This window comes from Alexandromys fortis, unplaced genomic scaffold (assembly GCF_014885135.2).
Source record: "Alexandromys fortis isolate MF-2015 unplaced genomic scaffold, M_Fortis_MF-2015_v1.1 scaffold_5, whole genome shotgun sequence".
Taxonomy (NCBI): Eukaryota; Metazoa; Chordata; class Mammalia; order Rodentia; family Cricetidae; genus Alexandromys; species Alexandromys fortis.
Genome location: NW_026067924.1, coordinates 20,956,392 through 20,977,265, shown reverse-complemented (window position 1 = coordinate 20,977,265; position 20,874 = coordinate 20,956,392). Strand labels below are relative to the sequence as shown.

Sequence of the window (20,874 nt, the reverse complement as noted above, 5' to 3'; positions counted from 1 at the left end):
GATGGCAGGCGTTGTTTCCAGAGTTGGGCTCGTGGGTTAGAGAACTCATGCACAGCGCCAGTGTCACCGTAAGCATGTTCAGGGTATGTAGGGCAATCCTATTCAGATAAGGAGCAGAGTGCTCTTTTTTATCTACGTAATAAGTAGTTAAAGATCACTCTCAAAGAGAAAATATCAGTTCTCTGGACCTTCTTCAAGGAAGAAGCACAGTGTCCACTCACAGTACAAGGCATCTATCAAGGGTGATCAGGAATTCCTTCTAAAAACACAAATCCAAAACTATTAGGCTCTACATCTCTCATACCAAGAGATATTTAGCAAGTCTAATTTTTTCTTTAGGGTTCACAGGAGGTAAAGAGGTAGAAATAAGATTTTCCCCCTGAGGCAGCTTTACTTTATTTTTTTTCTCCCAACCTCTCTGCTGCATGTTTCGAGGCTGAATACACCACTATTGGGTAAGCCCTATGCTGCTGGGGTCAGGGGAAGATGTGGTGTTGGTGACAGGTTAAGGAGCCAGAAAAGCATTTCTCCAATCTATGTGGTAAGGAGCCAAAGAAACCAACAGTCACAGAGTTGATTTGCAAAGGAGGACATAATAGGGAAGGTGTGTGTGGAAACATTTTGCATATCGTTGAAAAAATATGAGGATTCTTTAATTCTATGACAGACAGCAAGGTCGGATAGAGGGCAAAGTACTATCCATCCTCCTGGAAGTCATTGAACTCAAGCCATTACTCATGATTTGGAGCTTGTCCTCTTTTAGAAAGAACAGGAAAACACTAAGGCCACGGCCAAGGCTAGTACTCGACAGAACAGTCAGAGTCTCACCAACATGACAGATGACTTTAGCAGCAGAGAGTCCTTCATTCATGAGTCAATGACAGGACTTCATTTTGGGGAATGATTAGGAAAATGAGTAACCAAGGATAGGGTTATGGAGGGTAAAGAATATATTCTTCCCCAATTAACTTCTTTGTCATTGAGAGTCAAGGGTCAGCAGCTCCAAGCTACCAAAGATATGGACAGTCTCATGAGGCCAGCAACTGCCATTCCTTCTCATATTCTTCGGGCCAGTTACTTAGAGAAACAGCCCTCCTGATGAAGGCAGCTCTGGGCCTTTAAGAGGGTAATCAAGAAGACTCATATCTATATAGCTTTTAATAGTATGTTTTTGCATGATTAAGGAGTAAGTGCATGGCCTCATATATGCTAGTCTAGTGTTCTACTACTAAACTATACCCTCTGCCTACACAGATTTTAAAATAGGCAACTTGCCAAAGGTAAGACACCAGTCAGAAGTGTAACATCAAATTGAACTGCTGTACAAATGAGTATAAACATTTTTGTAAGAAAATTTAAATGGAGAGGTTGTGAGATCTTCACATACAGATCCTTGCATAGGGTGATATCTAACACGAGTGGTCTAAGGTTATAATATCAAACAGACAATATACCCTCCATAACCCTATCCTTGGTTACTCATTTTCCTCTTTATTTTCCCCAATCATGACTGTATCGCTAAAACCATTGGGTATCTCAAACCCAAGGTCAGATGGGGAGTAACTACAGCATTTATACAAAAGACATCATTGCTAGTTGTATTTCTGCTAAAAGAACATTCAGCATATTAGACTAAGCACCAGAAAAAAAAATATGTTGATTAAGAAGAAAATTCTGGTGGAAAATTTTTCAGGAAAAACTAGCCCATTTGCTTGTGGACATACCTCCAATTCTGTAACAATTAACTCACTGATTTTCAAGGAGTTTTTGAGGCCAATCACAGACATAACCTTCCAGAAGGCAGGCCTTGACACGAATTGAACTTGAGCATATGGTATCTTAGTAGTGTGTTATTTTGGGGACTGTGTAAGATAACCAGCTCTGATAATTAAAACAGCACATTTGTTTATAAGCATAATTTGATCTGGGGCATATTGCTAGAAATCTTGAAATTTTAGTAAGCACAGTGCTTCTTTCAGAACTGATAATCAAAGTGAACGTGAAGCACAGCCTGAACTTAAAAAAAAATCAGTGAAGTAAATGCTTTAAGATGGATGAGTGATCAGAAATCCATAGTTCTCTGGGAACATTCTGAGCTATGGAGGTAAAAGTCTGGAGACCTAGTCACACTTCAGTGGTTGTCCTACCATATTTGAAGACTTCAATCTTTATTGACCCTGAAAGCTTAAGAGGTACATTCTGGCCCTATGCATGACAGAATCTTCTTATATATGGATACTCACATATTTAGAATTATTTCTCAATAAGGAGTATTGCATTTTGAGACTTTATGTTTAATAGAAAAAACTATGCATCTGGCTTTCAAGATATGTGGTGTTATCAATTCTGTCACCCAGCCTTTTCCTGATTTCCATATGAGACATAGGACTGTAAAGGTATTTTCTGTAATATATCTGGCTTGGGGACTGGAACATGGTTTGAAGGTTAAGAGCACTCACTACTCTGGCAGAGGACTTAAGTTCAGTTCTCAAACCACGTAGTAGCTAACAGCCATCTAAATTCTACTTTCCAGAGGATTCAGTGTTATCTAATGAACTCTGCAGGCATCAGGTATACAGATGACATGCATACATACATGCAGGAAATACTCTTACAATAAAATACTTAAATCTTCAAATGCCTAGCTTGATGTAAACATCTCATATATGTCTCTATACATTAAGGACTGAGACAAAGGTCTTCAGAAGGCATCAAGCTACTATATCATGACAAAATTCTTTCTAACGGAATAATGGCAGGGGTTCTTCAGAGCACAACATGTTGAAGAGCAAAGCTGGGGTTGGGGAAATCCTAAAAAGTTAGAGGATTTCCTCTGAAAACTCTTTAGGGATTCTTTCTATTTGGTATCCTTGATACTAGAGACATATCATGCCTTACAGCACCAGTTAGTGGCTCAAACCATCCCAAATAAAAAGAAAACTACCTTTGAATCAGTTTGAAAGATGAATATCGGCAACTTAGCTTTAAATTACTACCAGAATATAATGGAAATGCGTTATGTGTATGCCTATGGCCATGAGCGAGGTCATACCAGGACACTGAGCACGTGATGCCTGATGACCTGGTCTGCACCTGGCCTATGCAGTTTCCGGTGGCAATTCATTCTAAAGCATATATCCTGATTACTTGTTATCTTCAAGACAGAGTTTTCTATAATTGGAATTCGCTGACAAATCAAAACACAAAGACATGATTCTGTCTTCTACAGAGATCTTCAAATTATAAAGAAATACTTCCTATCATTTCCCCCTTTACACTTTAACATGTATCACCTCACATTTATTTAAAGTGTGCAGCAGTTGGCTATGTCTCAAAATAAGGTAGCAAGGGAGCAACCCCTCTGCTCTCTCCCACGCACAAATACTCACACCCTAAATGAATAGGTAGAAATCGGTCTTCCATTGTACATCACAGTGTCACCAGGGAAATGCAACAAAGAGCAAATATTCACTCCTTATGGGCAGAGAGGAGCTCAGTCTTACAACAGACATCAACAAAATCCGTGGTTTAAATTACAGACTAACACAGGGTTTGTGGGCTGGAAATTAAGTTCTACTGTTTAAAATCAATCACAGAGACTGTCATTCTGCTTATTGCTTTGACTTCCTAACAAAGATTTAAACGAGGACTTTATGTACAAGTAGAAAATGTCAAGAGTTCTGTTTTTTTTCAGGCTTGTGTGGGTGGGACAGGCAACCATTTTAGGGCATTAAGGTAATTAAAATAAAGGGGGCTTTTTTCCAGAAAAAAATATTTTTCATGTTTGGTTTTATTTTCAATTGACAAATCAAAACTACAGTTTATAATGTGATATTTCCATACACGTGTACATTGGGGAGGAATCAAATCGAAAAAACATTCCTTTACCAAACGGTCACAGTTCTTATGGATAAAAACAATAGAATTAATCAAAGTCCACAAACCAACAAATTATTTTCTGGGGAGCAAAAGGTCAAAAGAATAGTAAGGTTTAGGCCGGGCGGTGGTGGCACACGCCTTTAATCCCAGCACTTGGGAGGCAGAGGCAGGCGGATCTCTGTGAGTTCGAGACCAGCCTGGTCTACAAGAGCTAGTTCCAGGACAGGCTCCAAAACCACAGAGAAACCCTGCCTCGAAAACAAACAAACAAACAAAAAAAGAATAGTAAGGTTTTCAATGGGCACTAGACTTTAATTCTAAAGTTACCCCCAGAGATTCCAGGCAGGAAATCTGCAGTTTCTACTTGACCTTTCAGTGGGATCAAGACTAGGGACAGGCATGCACAGAGCATAGTCTGGGCCAGCCAGGGGCAGTTTTCTGATGCGGTCTCCTCTGTCACTTGGTTTCATGTTGTGCTATCACACCAGAGCAGAGTAAGTCCCCAATAGCCCTGTCATCATATCCGAGGACCTCTTTCAGAATGTGCTTGGTGTGCTGTCCCAGCAGGGGAGGTGGCTTGGCCTCTGACATCTTGAACTTGTTGTATCTCACAGCTGGACCTGTCGACGAAAGCAAATGAAAAAGTCAGTTGATGACTGACCCTGAGAAGCTAACTTCTCAAGTAATGGAGCATTTCCAATGGACTTCAAGATTTTCTGCATTACACATGCTCTTGAATGTGCACCATTGTTTTTGTTGTTGTTGTTGTTTGTTTGTTTGTTTCATTTGTTTTAGGTTTTTTTCTGGGAGTATAGGGGAGGTTCTTGAAGCTTTGATTGTAAGTCTAGCCTTTAATGTCTGAGCCATCTCTCTAGATCATATGTAGCTTTCCTTAACCCAAGTTCATCCAAATGTGCAGTGACCTTCCAACCTGCACATCCATATGCAGTGGTCTACATGTCTGTGCCTGGTATGTTCTTAAGCTACCACAAACACCTTGAGGGGTAGAATATTGATCTGGGAGGACTGTAGGTCCAAAAGCACGATGGTCTTAGAGTCAAAGTGTCTGTGATGCTTGTGATCTGGCCCAAAATGAAGGTAATGCAGAGCGATGAACTCATTGTCTACTACACAGTTCTAAAATTTAGTTCTATCTGTGTCAAATCCTGACTCAGACTCTTGTCCTTGGCTTATAGTGGTACTGGAAGTGGTACTGAATACTGTCAGAGACTTGTATTGGGACCTTGGGATTCATATTTTTTAGTAGAACCATCTCGGTCAAATTACTTACCCTCTTGGAGCTTCATATTCCACAACTATAATATAATCATGTTTACCACACAGACTTGAGGTAATGATTTAATTGAACAAACAGAAAAAAAAAACACTAAGTAAGAATTCCATAACCTATAATAATACACAAAACTTGCTGGCTATTATGCTTAGGAAAGCCACGGCATCTCTCTTGAATCTTGCAGTTTAAGGGGATGAAGATATTTACTGTCAGATGTTTGACAGAACTGAGTCATTGTAAACAGAGGAATTCTAGCAATACTTTCAAAAATAACTACAATTGGTTTTATTATTCCAATTCTTCACATAACTAAAAGAAAGCTGGGAGAGGTTTGGCACAAGTCACGTGGCTGACGGTGTGAAGATGCAACTGTAGCCACAAACATGGCCTCACATTAAAAGCTGTGTGCTCATTTTCCCTAATATGATCCTCCATGGTCAAGCTGGGCATTTGGGAATGTATTTCAACAAAATTCATCTTTGTTTCCTCATTCTACATTAACTGTCTTTTATATATCTCATGTGATTAGGCTTCAAGGTTGCAAATTAGATAGCAGTCCCTGCAAAGGTTTGTGAAGTAGCACATTTCTGCCTCTAGAGAACTCATTTGAAGAACTCATTTCTAGCAAGAAAGCACAGCTAACTATTCATGTACTCATGATTGAAAACTGGTCCTTATCCTTCAGGGAAGGTCATTTTCTTTGATAGTGGTAAGCTGTGTTTTCTAGTGAGTCTTTGTTACCTTCCATGGTTCCTACGATATAAAAGAAATGGTGGTCATGGGTCAGCCACAAGAACAGTAGCAGTGGAGTGAAGGCAACTAGAGTCTAGAAGCCCTGTATGCCGCAAAGGGCAGAGCCAGAGAAGTGAACCAAGTCCTTTGGAGGAGCCCAGAAGATGGTGAGTGAATCCCAGATAACTGAACATTGCGTTATTTATACTGTTGGAGTTCAGTTTTGCTTGGCTCAGATTGTGACTGTGTCCTGGTTCTTCCCTCTTACAGAGAGTATTTCTTTTATTTTTTATTTTAATGGAGATCACAGTTGAGGGACTTTGAATTTGAAAAGAAATTGGCTGTTTTAAAGGGACTGAAAATTCAATGTAAGATCTTGGTGGTAAATAAGAAAGGAAGGGTTGCAGCTTAAAAAAAAGAATGGTGACAAGCCTCCGTTCTTTGATTTTTATGAATGTGGACTATGCCTCTGATTTCCTATATCACAAGACCTGTGTATACAGTAGAGACTGCTGTAGCCTACATTTTACTGATGAGAAAATGAAGGTTTTTATAGACTAAATTGATTTTCTAGGTTAAGCTAGGATTATAACCAGTGACAGATCTAGGATAAGAACTCTAGTTTTGACAGACAAAATCCTAGCACAGAGAAGAAGCAAACACAAAGTCCTAACACTAATCAAGAAGCTATTTGTGGTTGGTACCTGCTGGCAAAGGGAAAATGGGTTTTCCCCGATAAAGTGACCCTGGGTATATCAACTATACCCCCAAGGCAAGCTCTGTGTCCAGGAGTAATTGATCAGTACAAAATGGAGTTCATGGTTTTTATTTATTTTTACTTTTATTGTTTTGTTTGTTTAATGTTATATTTTTGATTTTTTTCTAAGTTTTTATTTTGAGAGAGAGCAAGAGAACACGAGTTTGGGTTGGTAGGAAAATGTGGAAGATCTGGGAGATGAGAAATAATATGATCAAAATATATTGTACGAAAATATTAATAATAATAAAGTCTCCAGTCTTTAGTCTTCATAGTCTGTGTTCGCTTATTCAAAACAATTATTACTAGCAATTAAATATGTGTGAATAAATATTATTAATATACTAGTGATTTTATCCATTAATTTATTCCACTTACAAATTTTGAGTAGTTATCTCTCTATCAAGATTTGGTCTAGATTATTTCATTATGTATTATTCTATGATGTATTCTTGACCCTGCTCTCATGAAGAGACTATAATTTGCAACAATAAGGCAAAAATAAGCAAATTGCTATAGTCTGATAAAAATCAAAAATAATTATAAACTAAGGCTATAAGAGAAAAAATGCTATGAACATAGTGGGCAAGAAAATGAAAAACTAATAAATGAATGGAAAGTCAAAGAAAGCCAAATGATGTCACTAGGAAAGGCTTTGAGAGTTTAAAACTGTGCCATTTCTTGCTTAGTCTCTTCTTGGTGCTTGTAGGTTGAGATCTGAGCCCTTGGCTCCCTGCTCCCTCTTCCATGTCTTTGTTCCACCATCATGGATTTTAACCCTCTGGAACAGTAAACCCAAATAAATTCATCCTTCTATAAATTGCCTTAGTCATGGTGTTTTATCACAGCAATAGAAAAGTCCTAACACAGAAGTTGGTACTTGAGAAAGAGCTATTGCTGTTACAGAACTGACAATACTATTTTTTTTTTTTTTTTGAGTAATGTGGGAGACTTTGTAACTTTGGACTAGAGAAGTGATTGAAGGATGTAAGTGGACATTAATGTGTCATCCTAGTAGGTGTTTGGAAGACAATAGTGCTGAGAGCTATGTGGACTATGGAGACCCAGTTCAAGAGGTTTTCAGAGAGAACAATATTGGCAATTGGACTAGAGACTGTTCCTGTGATATTTTAAGAGAAAAAAGTAACAAAAAAACTGCCTGCTTTCAGTCCATGTCCTAAGAACTTGCCTGAGGCTAAATTTAAAAGTATCTTAAGGGGAGGAATACTGATTTGACTGTTGATCTACATTGTAATAAAGAGAAGGGTATCCTCACGGCATAGCCTCACTCAGCTGCCTACCAACTTGTGAAAGAGAGAATACGGCATTTTCAGCTCTGGGAAATCAACCACAGGCATAAATTGGTAGTAATGTAATTCAATGTCCATCACAGGAGTCTCTGCATAAAAGCCCCAAGAGGACAAGAGGCCCTGAGAAGCCATTTCATGAAGCTGTATAAGTGTAGTCTGGCTTGCATTGGAGATCCCAAGATGTCAGATGCACCTGCTGTGAGATACATGTTAGAGAGAGCTGCATTCAGGGAGAGGAACCAGCCCAAGACGGTGGTATATATCACAGGCAGCAAAGCCAGAGCAATCTAAGCCCTTTAACACTAGATAAGAAGCTATGGAACTTGATGTTCGTCCTGATGAGATTCAGTCTTATTTTTATCAAGTATTTTTTCACTATGTCCCCATACCTCCCTTTTTGATTGGTAATGTATATTTTGTGTCTTTATGTATTTGAAATACATGATTTGATTTGTGACTTTGCCAGGAGTCTCAGAAGAGATATTAATCTTGGGACTTTTAAGAAGTGCTATGGTTGTGGAATATTATGGAACTTTTGAAGTTGCACTAAACATATTTTCCATTATTACATGGCCACAGGTCTATAGAGATAGCTAGAATGCGATATTCCTCACAGTCTCAAACATTTGAATACTTGGATCCCAACTGAGGGTATTGTTCAAGTAGAGTTAGGAAGTGAGGCCCTGATGGAAGAAGTGTGTCATTGGGCCAGATTTTGAGAGTTTAAAGACCTGTGCTAATTCTAGTTTGCTGTTTCTGCTGGGTGCTTGCAGATGACAATGTCAGCCCTCAACTCCTGCTTCTATTAACAGGCTTTCACTCCATCATCGGGGACTCTCACTCTCTGAAACCATAAGTTCAAATTAACTCTTTTTCTAAACTAACCTTGGTCATGGTATTTTATCACAACAATAAAAAGTAACTGATACACACAGTAATGGGGAAAGAATGGAAGGGGAATCCTTTGCATAAAAAAAAAAACTGGTATAGCCACTTTCCAGAGGGGGAGACTAAATGAATCAATGGAGAAGTATTAAAAGAAGTCAAGGGTGGGTTATTTGAATATACTAAGTTTGGGTGTCTATGAGACAAGCAAGAATTAAATTTTAACACCATTAACTTTCTAACTCTCAAATTTAGGGATGAGATATACCAAACAATATGTATATATATATATAGCTAGACCAACTCCTTCCTAAATATATATGTTAAATATCATTAACATTAAAATGTCTTCATTCCAAAGCATTATAAACAATGTATTTATTCAACATGTCTGATGCTGAGGTTTCCACAACTGGTCAGAATGCAGAGAACAACTGATTGTAGGATGGGTGCCTAGTCCCAGTTGATAGATCTACAACATAACTCCTATTTAAGGCTCATGGAACATAATGGGAGAAGGGTAGAAAAATTTTAAGAGCCTAAGGAAAGGAAGTGTACTGTGAGATTGAATCTCCTAAAAATACAGCGAAACTACACCCATGAAACCTCAAAAATATTCAGATATTGGGGTAAAGCAAAGGATAATGAGCCTATAGTCCATGACCCCAGAAAATCTAGGCAACAAGGTGAACCCTAAAAGAAACATATATAGATCACCCTGGAAAGAGGAAATAGACAAGATTTATGGAGAAAATTGATAGAATGGGGGTGAGGGAAGAAGGATGGGGGGAAGGGGAGGAGGAGGGAAGAAGGTGAAGTGTGGAGGAGAATTGAGGACACAGGATGATCGAGATGGGGGAAGGGCAGAGAGGGAAAGCAAGGAAAGAGATATCTTGATTGAGCGAGCCATTATAGGGCCAGCAAGAAACCTGACAAGAAATTCCCTGGAATCTACAAGTGTGACCCCAGCTAGGACCCTAAGCACTTGTGGAGAGGATGCCTGAACTGGTCTTGCCCTGTAGTCAGATTGATATCTATCTTAAATATCATGATAAAACCATCTAGCAACTGATGGAAGCAGATGCAGAGATCCACAGCGGAGCACTGGACTGAGACCCCACAATCCAGTCGAAAAGAGAGAGGAACAATAATATGAGCAAAGGTGTCAAGACCACAATGAGAATACCCACTGAAACAGCTGGCCTGAGCTAATGGGAGCTCACTGTCTCCAGTTTGACAGTGGGGAAACCAGCATAGGACCAAACTAGGCCCTCTGAAAGTGGATGACAATTGTATGGCTGGGAAAGTCTGTAGGGCCGCTGGCAGTTAGATCAGGATTTACCCCTACTGCTTGTACTGGCTTTTTGGAACCTATTCTCTTTGGAGGGATACCTTGCTCAGCCTAGATATAGTGGGGAGGGCCTTGGTTCTTCCTCAAAGCAATGTGTTAGACTTTGTTGACTTTGCTTACCCTGTCTGAGGAGTAGATGGGGGGTTGAGGGGGAAAGGTAGAGGGAGCGGGAGGAGGGATGGTAATGGGGATTGGGATTGGTATTTAAAATGAGAAAAATAGTATTTTTTAAAAAAATAAATTATAAAAATGAGTATAAAATACACCTGCTTAAGCAAGATCTGAACAATGACAACAACAGACATACTAATGTGGAAGAGGAAAGTCTCATGGGTCCGGCTCATAGGCAAAAAGCTTCAAGCAGATAATGACTGCTTGGAGGAGAATTAGTCTTCCCCAGGGATGAACCCTGTAAGTTTTTAGACAATACCATTGGAAACATATACATCCAAGAAACACTAAGGGAATTCAGCAGGTTGTACATGGATATGCATAATTAAAGGAAAAGAAGCCATGGATTTGAAAGGTAACAAGGGAGATGTACAGGAGGAGAGGGAAGGGGTACATTTAAGCTATAAATATATTTAATTTTAAAATTGAGAAAAATACCAAACCTAAGTTGTATATGTAAATTTTTCTGTACTGCCAAAGCTTGTTTTGATTTTTAAAAACTGGTGTATAAAGTAAATTTTTCTTATGGCATTTTCATGTATTCTAATGCTTTGGTTAATTATCTTCTCTACTCTCCTTATCTCCCTTCCCTCTCCCCAGTATACTATCCTGGTCCCAATATTCCTCTTTTCAGGCTTATATAGTATGTGCACTATTACTCCCTCATCTCTCTCCCTCAAAGCTTATTTTTTCACCTCTCTTGGGCCCCAAAATAATTTTTTGACTTACATCAACATGACCACACTTGAATCTACATATGAGCGAGAATGATGACATATTACATACTATTTTTAGTGCTATCCATCTCTAAATTTCATGATTTCATATTTCTTTTTTTTTTAAACATTTATTTATTATGTATACAATATTCTGTCTGTATGCCCGCAGGCCAGAAGAGGGCACCAGACCCCATTACAGATGGTTGTGAGCCACCATGTGGTTGCTGGGAATTGAACTCAGGACCTTTGGAAGAGGAGGCAATGCTCTTAACCTCTGAGCCATCTCTCCAGCCCGATTTCATATTTCTTAATAGCAGAATAAAATTCCATTGTATATAAGTGCCATAATTTATTATCCATTCATCTCTTGGTAGACATCTAGCTCCCAGACAATGTCTATTGCATCAAAAATGTTTTGTGTCCATAAGAAGAAACTTAAATAACTACAAAACAGTCTCTCTGAAGTTCAATGTTTAGAGATAAGTTCAACTATTTGTAAAAAAAAAAAAAAAAAAAAAGCTACTATTTTTGTCATTAATTTACTTCTAAGTTTATGTTTATAGGTGTTTTGCCTGCATGTATGTCTGTGTGCCATGTGAATGCTTAGGGACTGAGGAGCCCCTAAGAAGGCAATGGATCTTCTGGATCTGCCTTTGCAAATGGCTGTCAGTAGCCATGTGGGTGCTGGGAACCTGAACCAGATCCTCTGCAAAAGTAACAAGTGCTCGTAATTGGTAATTGCTGAGCCAGCTTTCCAGCCCCTGGCCTTGGTCTTTAACAGACCAATCTCTATTGCCTTCGTGGTCGAACTTAAGACAGTTTTACTTTTGAAAGAATGCTTCGCTTTTTTCCCCCCACAGCAAAATACAAACAAAGCAACTCACAATTCTCTTTTACTTAGAGGTAATCTAAATGCGGTGTTCTCCTTCTGTGCTAATAAAGGCAGTCACAATGAAGCACGCCGTAGAAAACCATGCTATACTGTCTTCCTCTTAAAGTGGAAGGTGCTTTGGAAGCATGGCACTTCGTTTACTTCTTTAACAAACCTTAGTCATATGCCAGACCCATTGGATGTGTTTTATATATTTCCTTATTTGGTCCCCAGGACAAAGCCAGAACTCACTCTCATCACCTCCAATTAGCAAACGGGGACATCTGAGAGTTGCAGGGTTGTAGCACCTGCTCAGGGCTGCAGACCTAGTGACACAGAGCTCCAGGTCGTCTTGCTCCTGAACCCCAGTCCTGTTTGAATCTGCTGCACGGTCTCCTTGTATAAGAGCAGTACAAAAGCGGGAAACAATCACTTCAGTTTGACAATGAACTGAATTCAGGTTTCCTAAAGAAGAATTTGGCAAGGATAGCTTCAGGCTTCATCAGTCCATCAATCTGTCTTCTTCCTTTTCCTAAATTCGAGACCTTCTAGATTTCTTATGATACCTGTATCCACGAATATCTCATCATTTAAATTACATTGTTAAGTGTCAATGCTCCCCATGTAGAAAGTCATATAATTACATCACCACCAGCCCCTAACAGTTTCTCCTAGTTCTACAAGGCAATGCTTCCCAATGCCCTTCTTTCTGCTCACTCCGAAAGAAATGAAGTTTCTGCTGTGCTCTCTGGAAATCTGTCTGGTTAAAGACACAGGGAAGGCCAGTGCCTGGCACACTAGAGAATTCCTCAGACTAGCCATGTGGAGTTTTCCATCTGTGGTTTGAGGCCCTTCAGTAACAAAACCCTGGCTGTTTTGTCTCACCTCCCTTTAGAAAACCTCCATAATTCTTAGGCTGAAAGGAGATCTACCCAATCTACGTGAGCATCCCAAGCTACCATTTATCCAAGTTCAAGCCACTTATCTGTAAGCCAGATCAACTTAATAACACAAACAGTTGCAGGAAACAGAGGTAGCCAAAAACATGTGGGAAACCATAATGAATATTCAAGTAACGGGAACATAATACCACATCATCCTGAGGGAAGGGATTTGAACAGTCCCTTTTTCCAGAACTGCATGCACCTCCCGTCTTAATTATGCATTTCCAAAGCAGTGAAACAGTCTCTTGCTCACTCTGCCTCACACTAAATGGCAGCTGATCAGCACAAAGGGTTAAGTAGTTAACACAGCAGGCAAGTGTGATCAGTGGTGGTAAGAATAACTAGAACTAAAACCAAATATATCTACTTTTGCTTACTGTATTTTTTCTTTTTAATTTCTTATATTAACTTTTCAAGAATACTTAAAAGCAAACATCTGTCAAATAATGTATGAAACATTATCTCAAAATGTTTTTATTTTGACTACTTTGGCCCTTTGCTGAGATCCACGCTGTGGATAGCAAACATTTCATTTTCAGGGCTTACTAGTGCAGCAAGAAGCCAAACTTCATTTTTCTAAAAATAATGATAGCTTAGTATCAAAAGATTCCACAACTTCCCCTTCAGAGATTGAATCCATCATTATAACAATAACAATATTTTTTATACGGCACCTTTCAGCCATATAGCATCCAACTTGCCAAATGGGACCATACAGTTAGAACACATTAAACCCATTAGATGCAAGATAAAAACCGATTAAGACCATTTAAATAGCATGTAAGAGAGGCCGTAAGAGAACAAAAATGGCTTGGGAGGTCTTGAACCAAAGAACTCAAACGATGGCACTGTTTATGGGGTCAAACATTCCAGAAACTCAAGGCAGCATCTGGTGTGCGCCACCAACTGTGATGAGTCCTCAGTGTTTCACTTGGAGTTCAGAGGCACTTTATGTAACCTCTATTCTGATTCATTTTGATTCAATATTTTTAAAAGATTTTGGTTTTTAATTATGTGTACTTGTGGGTGTCTGTGTGGAGGAATATGCATATGAGTGCAAGTCCCTGCAGAAATCAGAAGCAACAGATCTTCCTGAAGTCGGAGCTACAGGTGGTTGTGAGCAACCCTACGTGGGTCCTGGGAACTGAACTCAGGTCCTCTGGAAGAGCAGTCAAGTTTCCTTAACTACTGAGCCACTCTCCAACACTTGACTCATTTCTTTTAAAACTCAATACCACTATTAGTGTCTCATTTCCAGCTATTTTAGTGGTTCCATGATAGTCATCAGTGCTGGTCAACAATTTTTCAACTTTTACCTTTCAGAAATATAAATGTATTATCTCTTTTGACCCTTGTTCAGTTGGGCCAGGCCATACAAGTTCTAATGGGCCAGGCCATACAAGTGTGAATGGATGGTATTAGACTACTCCCTGCAGGGCAGAACACTTGCTTATCACAAGTGTAGGGCTTTCCTTTCTTAACTAGCAAAGTAAGAGATGGTAACTACTTCAGCAATCTGAGGCTCTGTGAACTCAAAATGGACTCACATACAGCATGAGCACGAAGTACATCATGTTTAAAAACACTCTATGCTCCATCCTGATTGTGATCTGTGCCTCAGTTTAGTACAAAGACCTATATGCTGCAATCAGACAAGACCTTCACTGAACAACCTCTGAAAAACTAATTCAGTCCAAATATTCAAAATACTTTGAAGCTGCATGATAATAGTTATTATTTATCTAATACTCACACATGATAAGCATTTGGCAGGATGCTTTCCATATATTACTGTGTCAGATGAACTAAATGACACAGGTACGGTTAAAAGGTATGATTAAAATGAAACCCTTTCCTCAAAGGGGAAAGTAATGTTAAATAACATCAAAATTGCACAGCTTATCAACTAAAGAATTTCATTAGAACTTCGGCTGTCTAAATACAAAGTGTATGCTTATTAGTACAAGGGTGTACTTCCCCTCTGCATAATGTAGAAGAAAATCTGGTCTCATATCAGTGGCTGAATAAATACCGCTCTTCGGCAGATGGTGTTCAAAAGCAGTACTGTTTTATAAATACTTATATATTTTGTGATTGCTAATCTACTAAGGCATGTATCTTTCATTTGAAAAAGGAATGAGAAAACTTCTATTTTTGATTTCTCTTATTCTAATCCACCGAAATGTCATAGTAGATTATCCATTTCCTATAGGAAAAATATATGGCCCATAAGGAAATGCTATTCGTATTTACTAGTGAGCAGGCTGTGTCACCTCCAAGTACACGACCCAAACTTTCTACTGAGGCTTCTGAAAAATGTCCTGCTGGAAGGTGGTCTGTCCTACAAGTCTCTTGCCAGCACTCGTATTTGTTGCTAATCGTTTCTCACACTTCTGAAAATGTTAAGGAGGGTGAAGAAACACCTTGCTGACAGCATGCTCACTGCCAAAACAATCAGCTCTTTCCTTTCTTTTTGCCTTCTAAAATTCAAGTGTTCGATACAAGCTCTTTGGGTGCATTCCCAAGAGTTTGTTTGGTTAGACTTCACCATGGAAAACAAAATTGGTTCAGCTGAAGTCTGTAGCCAGAACATTTTAAGCTTCATAGACCTTCAAAGTAGTGACCTTCTCTTCACCTCCTCTGCCTCTGTGCTCCATTAAGGAAAATACCGGAAGATGTTTCCAGTCATAGAAGCCAGATTGCATTTCGATTCTATTTGGGAAGAGGAGCCGAGTGGAGTTGGAGCAGGTGGCCATTTGAGGCTCTTACCTCAAATGAGCTTTGGAAAGTTCTTCTGTAAATCTTTGAAAGTCTTTTGCAACTTAATAAATTTCTGGACTTCTTGGTTCCTTACTAAAGGAACCAGCTTTATTTCTACATCCTTTCTCTCTTCTTTCCCAAGAATCTCTACAATCAGACAAATCATAATTATATTCCAAGAAGATTGAATACAATTAGGTCCCTAACCCTCCTGTTGAGAGAATGAAGCTGAGTTCACTATCTGCCAGAAGGCAGATATTGGCCTCTACAGTGCAGGTGGGAAAGTCTGAAGAGGTCTGTGCTCTCCAGACTTCCGTCTCAGCTGCTATAAACCCATCTTCTCTGTAACAGCCCCGTGTTTCTTTGAAATATGGCAGCTCCCAGTAGTTCCATGCATGAAAAGCTCCCCACATGTTTGACCTTTCCTGTAACCTCCTTTGTCCAAAGCATCCTACGATATGAGAACAACTTGTTCATTCTTTGCCCCTCAATCATTCCAGCTGCCAAAGATCACTAACCATGCCCAGGATTTGGTACATAGGCCAGCCTGGGATGCGTCTTACCTGGGCAATTCCCAAGTCTATACTGTCTTCAAAGTAATTCAGGATTACTTATGGTGTAGCTTCCCCCCCCACCCCCCACAGCACAAAGGAACATTTCTCCTTTCACTCTCGATAATCATTCATCTACTTTATTATCATGCATCATTCTCTTGTAATTTTGCTGAGACCAAAATAGATCCCTATTTTAATATCCACCAGAATTTTTACCAGGTAGAGCCATTTTAAAATATATCTGCCAAAAGAATGTTAAAAAACAAATAAACAAAAACTTTTTTGTTAAAAGATTTAGAAATAAAGCCACTCAAAATGTAAAAAAGAAAAACCATTATAGAGAAATCAAAGTTTACAGACTGCTATATTTTGTGCACGTTTCCAAATACAGTCATCTTGATTCCTGTTTTTTTAATATGTCATGTCCAATCTATGAATTAATTCTATTGACTACCTTCAAAATCCAACCAGCGTTTAAAACCAACCTGGTGTAGTTATCACTACCTCTTGCTTGGATTTGTGTGTAAGGGCTTCATGCCAAGTGTATTCTCAACAAAGAAGATGGAAGAAAAACATCCTTTAAGAAATTAACTCCAGTAATCTTATTCTTCTACTCAAAGTCCTGTGAAGTCTTTCTTATTTTGTCCTTTAACAATGGGATCTAGGTTCTGCCTTACCCATACAGCTTCCCTTGATCTCTCTTCTGTGCCTGCCTGACTTTGCATAGCCACAAAGACCTCTGTCTCTTTAAAGCACACTTCTAAATATCTCTGTCCACTGTTTGCTCTACATGGAACACCGTACTTCCTGAAATAGCCTTGAAGCATTCCCTCCTGTCCTTCAGATCTTCTCAGCAGATCTAGCACAAGCACCACATGTCTGTCCTTATTTCATTTCAGTTGCCCTAATAAACACTCACAACTCCAAATTACAGTCCAGCATAGTAGGGAAGTCACAGTAGGAGGGGCTTCAAACACCTAGTCAGACCGCATTCACACTCCAGAGTAGAGAGAAATGAAGGCATCCACACTTGCTTGCTTGCTTTTTGGCAGCTGTTTCTTGCTATTGCACAGTTCAGAACCCCCTGATGGTGCCACAACAGTAGGCTGGGACATCAATCAAAGAGACCAAGTCAATCCACCAGTGACATCCCCACAGGGGAACTCCCGCTCCATTCTAAGACATCTTAGCCCTCTTTAGGTCGTAGTTTTTGTTTCTCTATTGTACTTTAAAGAAATCTACCATTTTTATCATATTCCTTTAGCTAGAGTGTACATGTCTTGATGGTGAGAAGCCTTGACCTGCTTTCCTTAAAAAAAAAATCTGAAAGACAAAGAATGAGTGATTTAACTTAATCTTAGAATACATTTCTCTGATGTCTAAAGCAATGAAACTCAGGGTGTTGGTAATTTCAGACCTCAGGATTCTAGCAAAAGAGTTCCACTAAATAGACTTAAAAGCAAGATAAAATATTTTATTATTATGAACCCAAATAGGACCATGAAAACAATGTGTTTAATCCACTCAGACTTGAGTTTTGTGCATGGCAATAACTTTGGATCTATTTACAACCTTCTATATGTTGACATCCAGTTATGCCAGAACTATTTGTTAAAGATGCTTTCCTTTTTCCATTGTACAATTTTGGCTTCTTGTTCAAAAATTAGCTGTTCATAGGTATTTGGATTAATGTCAGGATCTTCAATTTAATTTCATTTGTGTGTGTGTTTGTTTTTATGCCAATACCAAGCTAGTTTTATTATTATACCTCTATAGTAGAGCTTGATGTCAAGGATAGTGATGTCTCCAAAAGATCCTTTACAGTATAGGTTTGTTTAAGCTATTTTTCTTCCTCTTAGCACTGTGTTCATAGTGCCCCATAGGTTTGGGGTTTTTGTACATTCATTTTCATTGAATTCTAGGTAGTCTTTAATTTTTTTTTTATTTATTTCTTCCTTGACCCAGTGGTGATTGAGCTGAGTGTTATTCCATTTCTATGAGTTTGTAGGCTAGCTGTAATTTGTGTTGTTGTTGAATTCTAACTTTAAGCCATGGTGATCCAATAAGATACAGGGGTTTATTCTAATGTTTTGTACCTGATGAGATTTTCTTTGTGACTGATTATGTGGTTAGTGTTAGAGAAGGTTCCATGAGATACTGAGAAGAAGGCATATTTTTTGTGTTCGGGTGGAATGGTCTATAGATTTTTGTTAAGTTTATTTGAGTCATAACATTTGTTAGTTCCCTTATTTTTCTGTTAAGTTTCTGTCAGGCAGACCTGTCCAGTGGTGAGAATGAATGTTAAAGTCTTTCACCATTAGTGTGTGGGGTTTGATGTGCAATTTAAGTTTTAGTAATGTTTCTTTTACATATCTGGGAGCCCCTGTTTGGGGGGCATAACTGTTCAGAATTGAGACTTCATCTTAATGGATTTTTCCTATGATGAATATGAAATGTCTTTCTTCATTTCTTTTGATTACTTTTAGTTTGAAGTCTATTTTGTTAGATATTAGGATGGCTACACTAACTTGCTTCTTAGGTAGTTTTGCTTGAAAAGCCTTTTCCCAACCCTTTACTCTGAGGTAATGTCTGTCTTTGAAGTTGTGGTGTATTTCTTGGATTCAGAAGTAGGATGAATTCTGGTTTTGCATCAATTCTTTCAGCCTGTGTCTTTTTTATAGGCAAATTAATTCTATTAATATTAAGGGATATTAGTGATCAGTGATTGTTAATTCCTATAATTTTTGGAGCGTGTGTGTGTTTGTGTGTGTGTGTGTGTGTGTTTCCCTTTTTTTAGGATTTAATGGTATGGGATTATCTATTGCCTGTGTTTTCCTGGGTGCAGCTAACTTCCTTGGGTTGGAATTTTCCTTATAACGTTTTCTATAGGGCTTGGTTTATGGATTGGTATTGTTTAAATCTGGTTTTGTCATGGGATATTTTATTTTCTACATCTATGATGATCGAAAGTTTTGCTGGGTATTGTTGTCTAGGCTGGCATCTCTTAGTGTCTGCATAATGTATGCCCCTGGCATAGGGCCTAATGACTGGAGTGGGCTGTTCAGTTGGGAGGCCAGTCACTTACCTCTTGGTCTGATCAGACAGTGTTTGTGACTATTCTTTTCTTAAAATTATTTTTATTTATATTTGGAAAATAATAATTTTAGTTTTTATTTATACAAAAAATAATTTTTATAATTACACATTATTTTTTCAAATTTCTCTTTGTCAGTAACTGTGGTGAATCTCATATAACTATGATAATAATACATATCTGTTGTGTATACAAGCATTGATGTTTTATTTCTTTTTCACGGTCCCTTTTTCATGGTCTTTTAATTAACTACTTTGATGCTTTCAAAGTACACTGCTAATTACCTTTTATATAATTCTATTGTTATTCTTTCCTGTTATCTTTCAAATGATTTAAGTCATTTAACATAGGTAAGAAGGGTCTAATTAACATTGAAAATCTGAAATGTTAATTTTGTTTTCAGTATTTCATTATAAATATGAACATGGTCATTTTCAATGCGCTAATTAGATGTCCAACTAGTTAGCTTCCTCATCAGTGGGAATCTTTACATTTTCTAGGAATACTAACTTAGGTCCTTTTTCTACCCAGTGCAGAGCTAGCTTTAGCCCAGGCTAGCTGGGAAGGCATCCTTTACACACTGAACTTCACTAATTTTGCCTGACTGAGTAACAAGATAGCTTAAGTAAACAAAAGACATGAAAGGAAATGAAAGTAAGTCAAAGGTATGTTGTTAAATTAAAAGAAAATTTACTGTACCAGTATACCCAGATAGATTATAAACAGTAAGTCAATTCTTTGCCTCCACAGGACCTCCTTGGAGGTTCTTGATCTAGGTTTGAGCATGCTTATTTTTAGGAGTAATCAAAATATTTTTTGTGTGATCATAACCCAAGCCATAGTTTTCTTAAGAATTTTTAAAAAGATAGCACAAATATAAACCTCCATTAATCAGATCCCATTAATATGATCACATATTCTAAATGACAAGTACCAAATACAAAATGTTAAAATTCTTGGATCCTGAAGTTCAGATATTTGTAGAATCAAAAGACTAGGCATTTAGTATAGAGTAGAGAGAGCCCTACCTGTAAAATCCTAAAAAGTTTACAATACAATCTGAGAGCCTTAATTCAGTCAGAAGCACCCATGTTTAAAAAAAAAAAAAAAAGTCTGGCATACCATTGAGCATTTGTAAACCCACTGTTTGGATGGGGAGACAAGCAGGTCCCTAAGATTCACAGGCCAGCCAGCCGGGCCTAATGAGTGGCCCCAGCTCCTAGAAATAGCATCTCCAAAGACAGGGATGGCTCTTGAAGATAACATCTGAGGATTATCTCTGGACACCACATGCACGCACACTTACACACAATAATATGTATGTAAATAGACAAATAAATAAGAGTCGGTCCATATAATAATATATAGGTTTCAATTGTCAGACAGTTCTTGAAAAGTAAAAGTCAGAGATAATTTGCTAAATAAGTCAACAGAAACTTCTGGAGAAAGGACATATTGGGCTTAGTGCTTATTGTCCCTCTTGGGGGAAAAGTCAGGTTGAGGGAAAGGGGAGGCGGCGGTGGGGAAGAGACAGAAATCGTTAATAAATAAAA

At 38.4% G+C, this 20,874-nt stretch overlaps 1 protein-coding gene and 1 long non-coding RNA gene across 2 annotated transcripts in view; one reads left to right on the top strand and one right to left on the bottom strand.

Moving 5' to 3' along the window:
* Positions 1-3,772: 3,772 nt before the first annotated feature.
* Positions 3,773-20,874, bottom strand: part of Sugct (succinyl-CoA:glutarate-CoA transferase) — a 653,069-nt gene continuing 635,967 nt past the window's right edge. Inside the window, exon 14 of the mRNA XM_050142381.1 lies at positions 3,773-4,499. Coding sequence (XP_049998338.1) covers positions 4,336-4,499 — 164 coding nt within the window. The 3' untranslated portion in view covers positions 3,773-4,335. The remainder of the gene's footprint in view (positions 4,500-20,874) is intronic.
* The window catches only part of LOC126501624 (uncharacterized), a 55,208-nt gene continuing 38,853 nt past the window's right edge, over positions 4,520-20,874 (top strand). Inside the window, exon 1 of the long non-coding RNA XR_007591742.1 lies at positions 4,520-6,072. This is a non-coding gene — a long non-coding RNA (uncharacterized lncRNA). The remainder of the gene's footprint in view (positions 6,073-20,874) is intronic.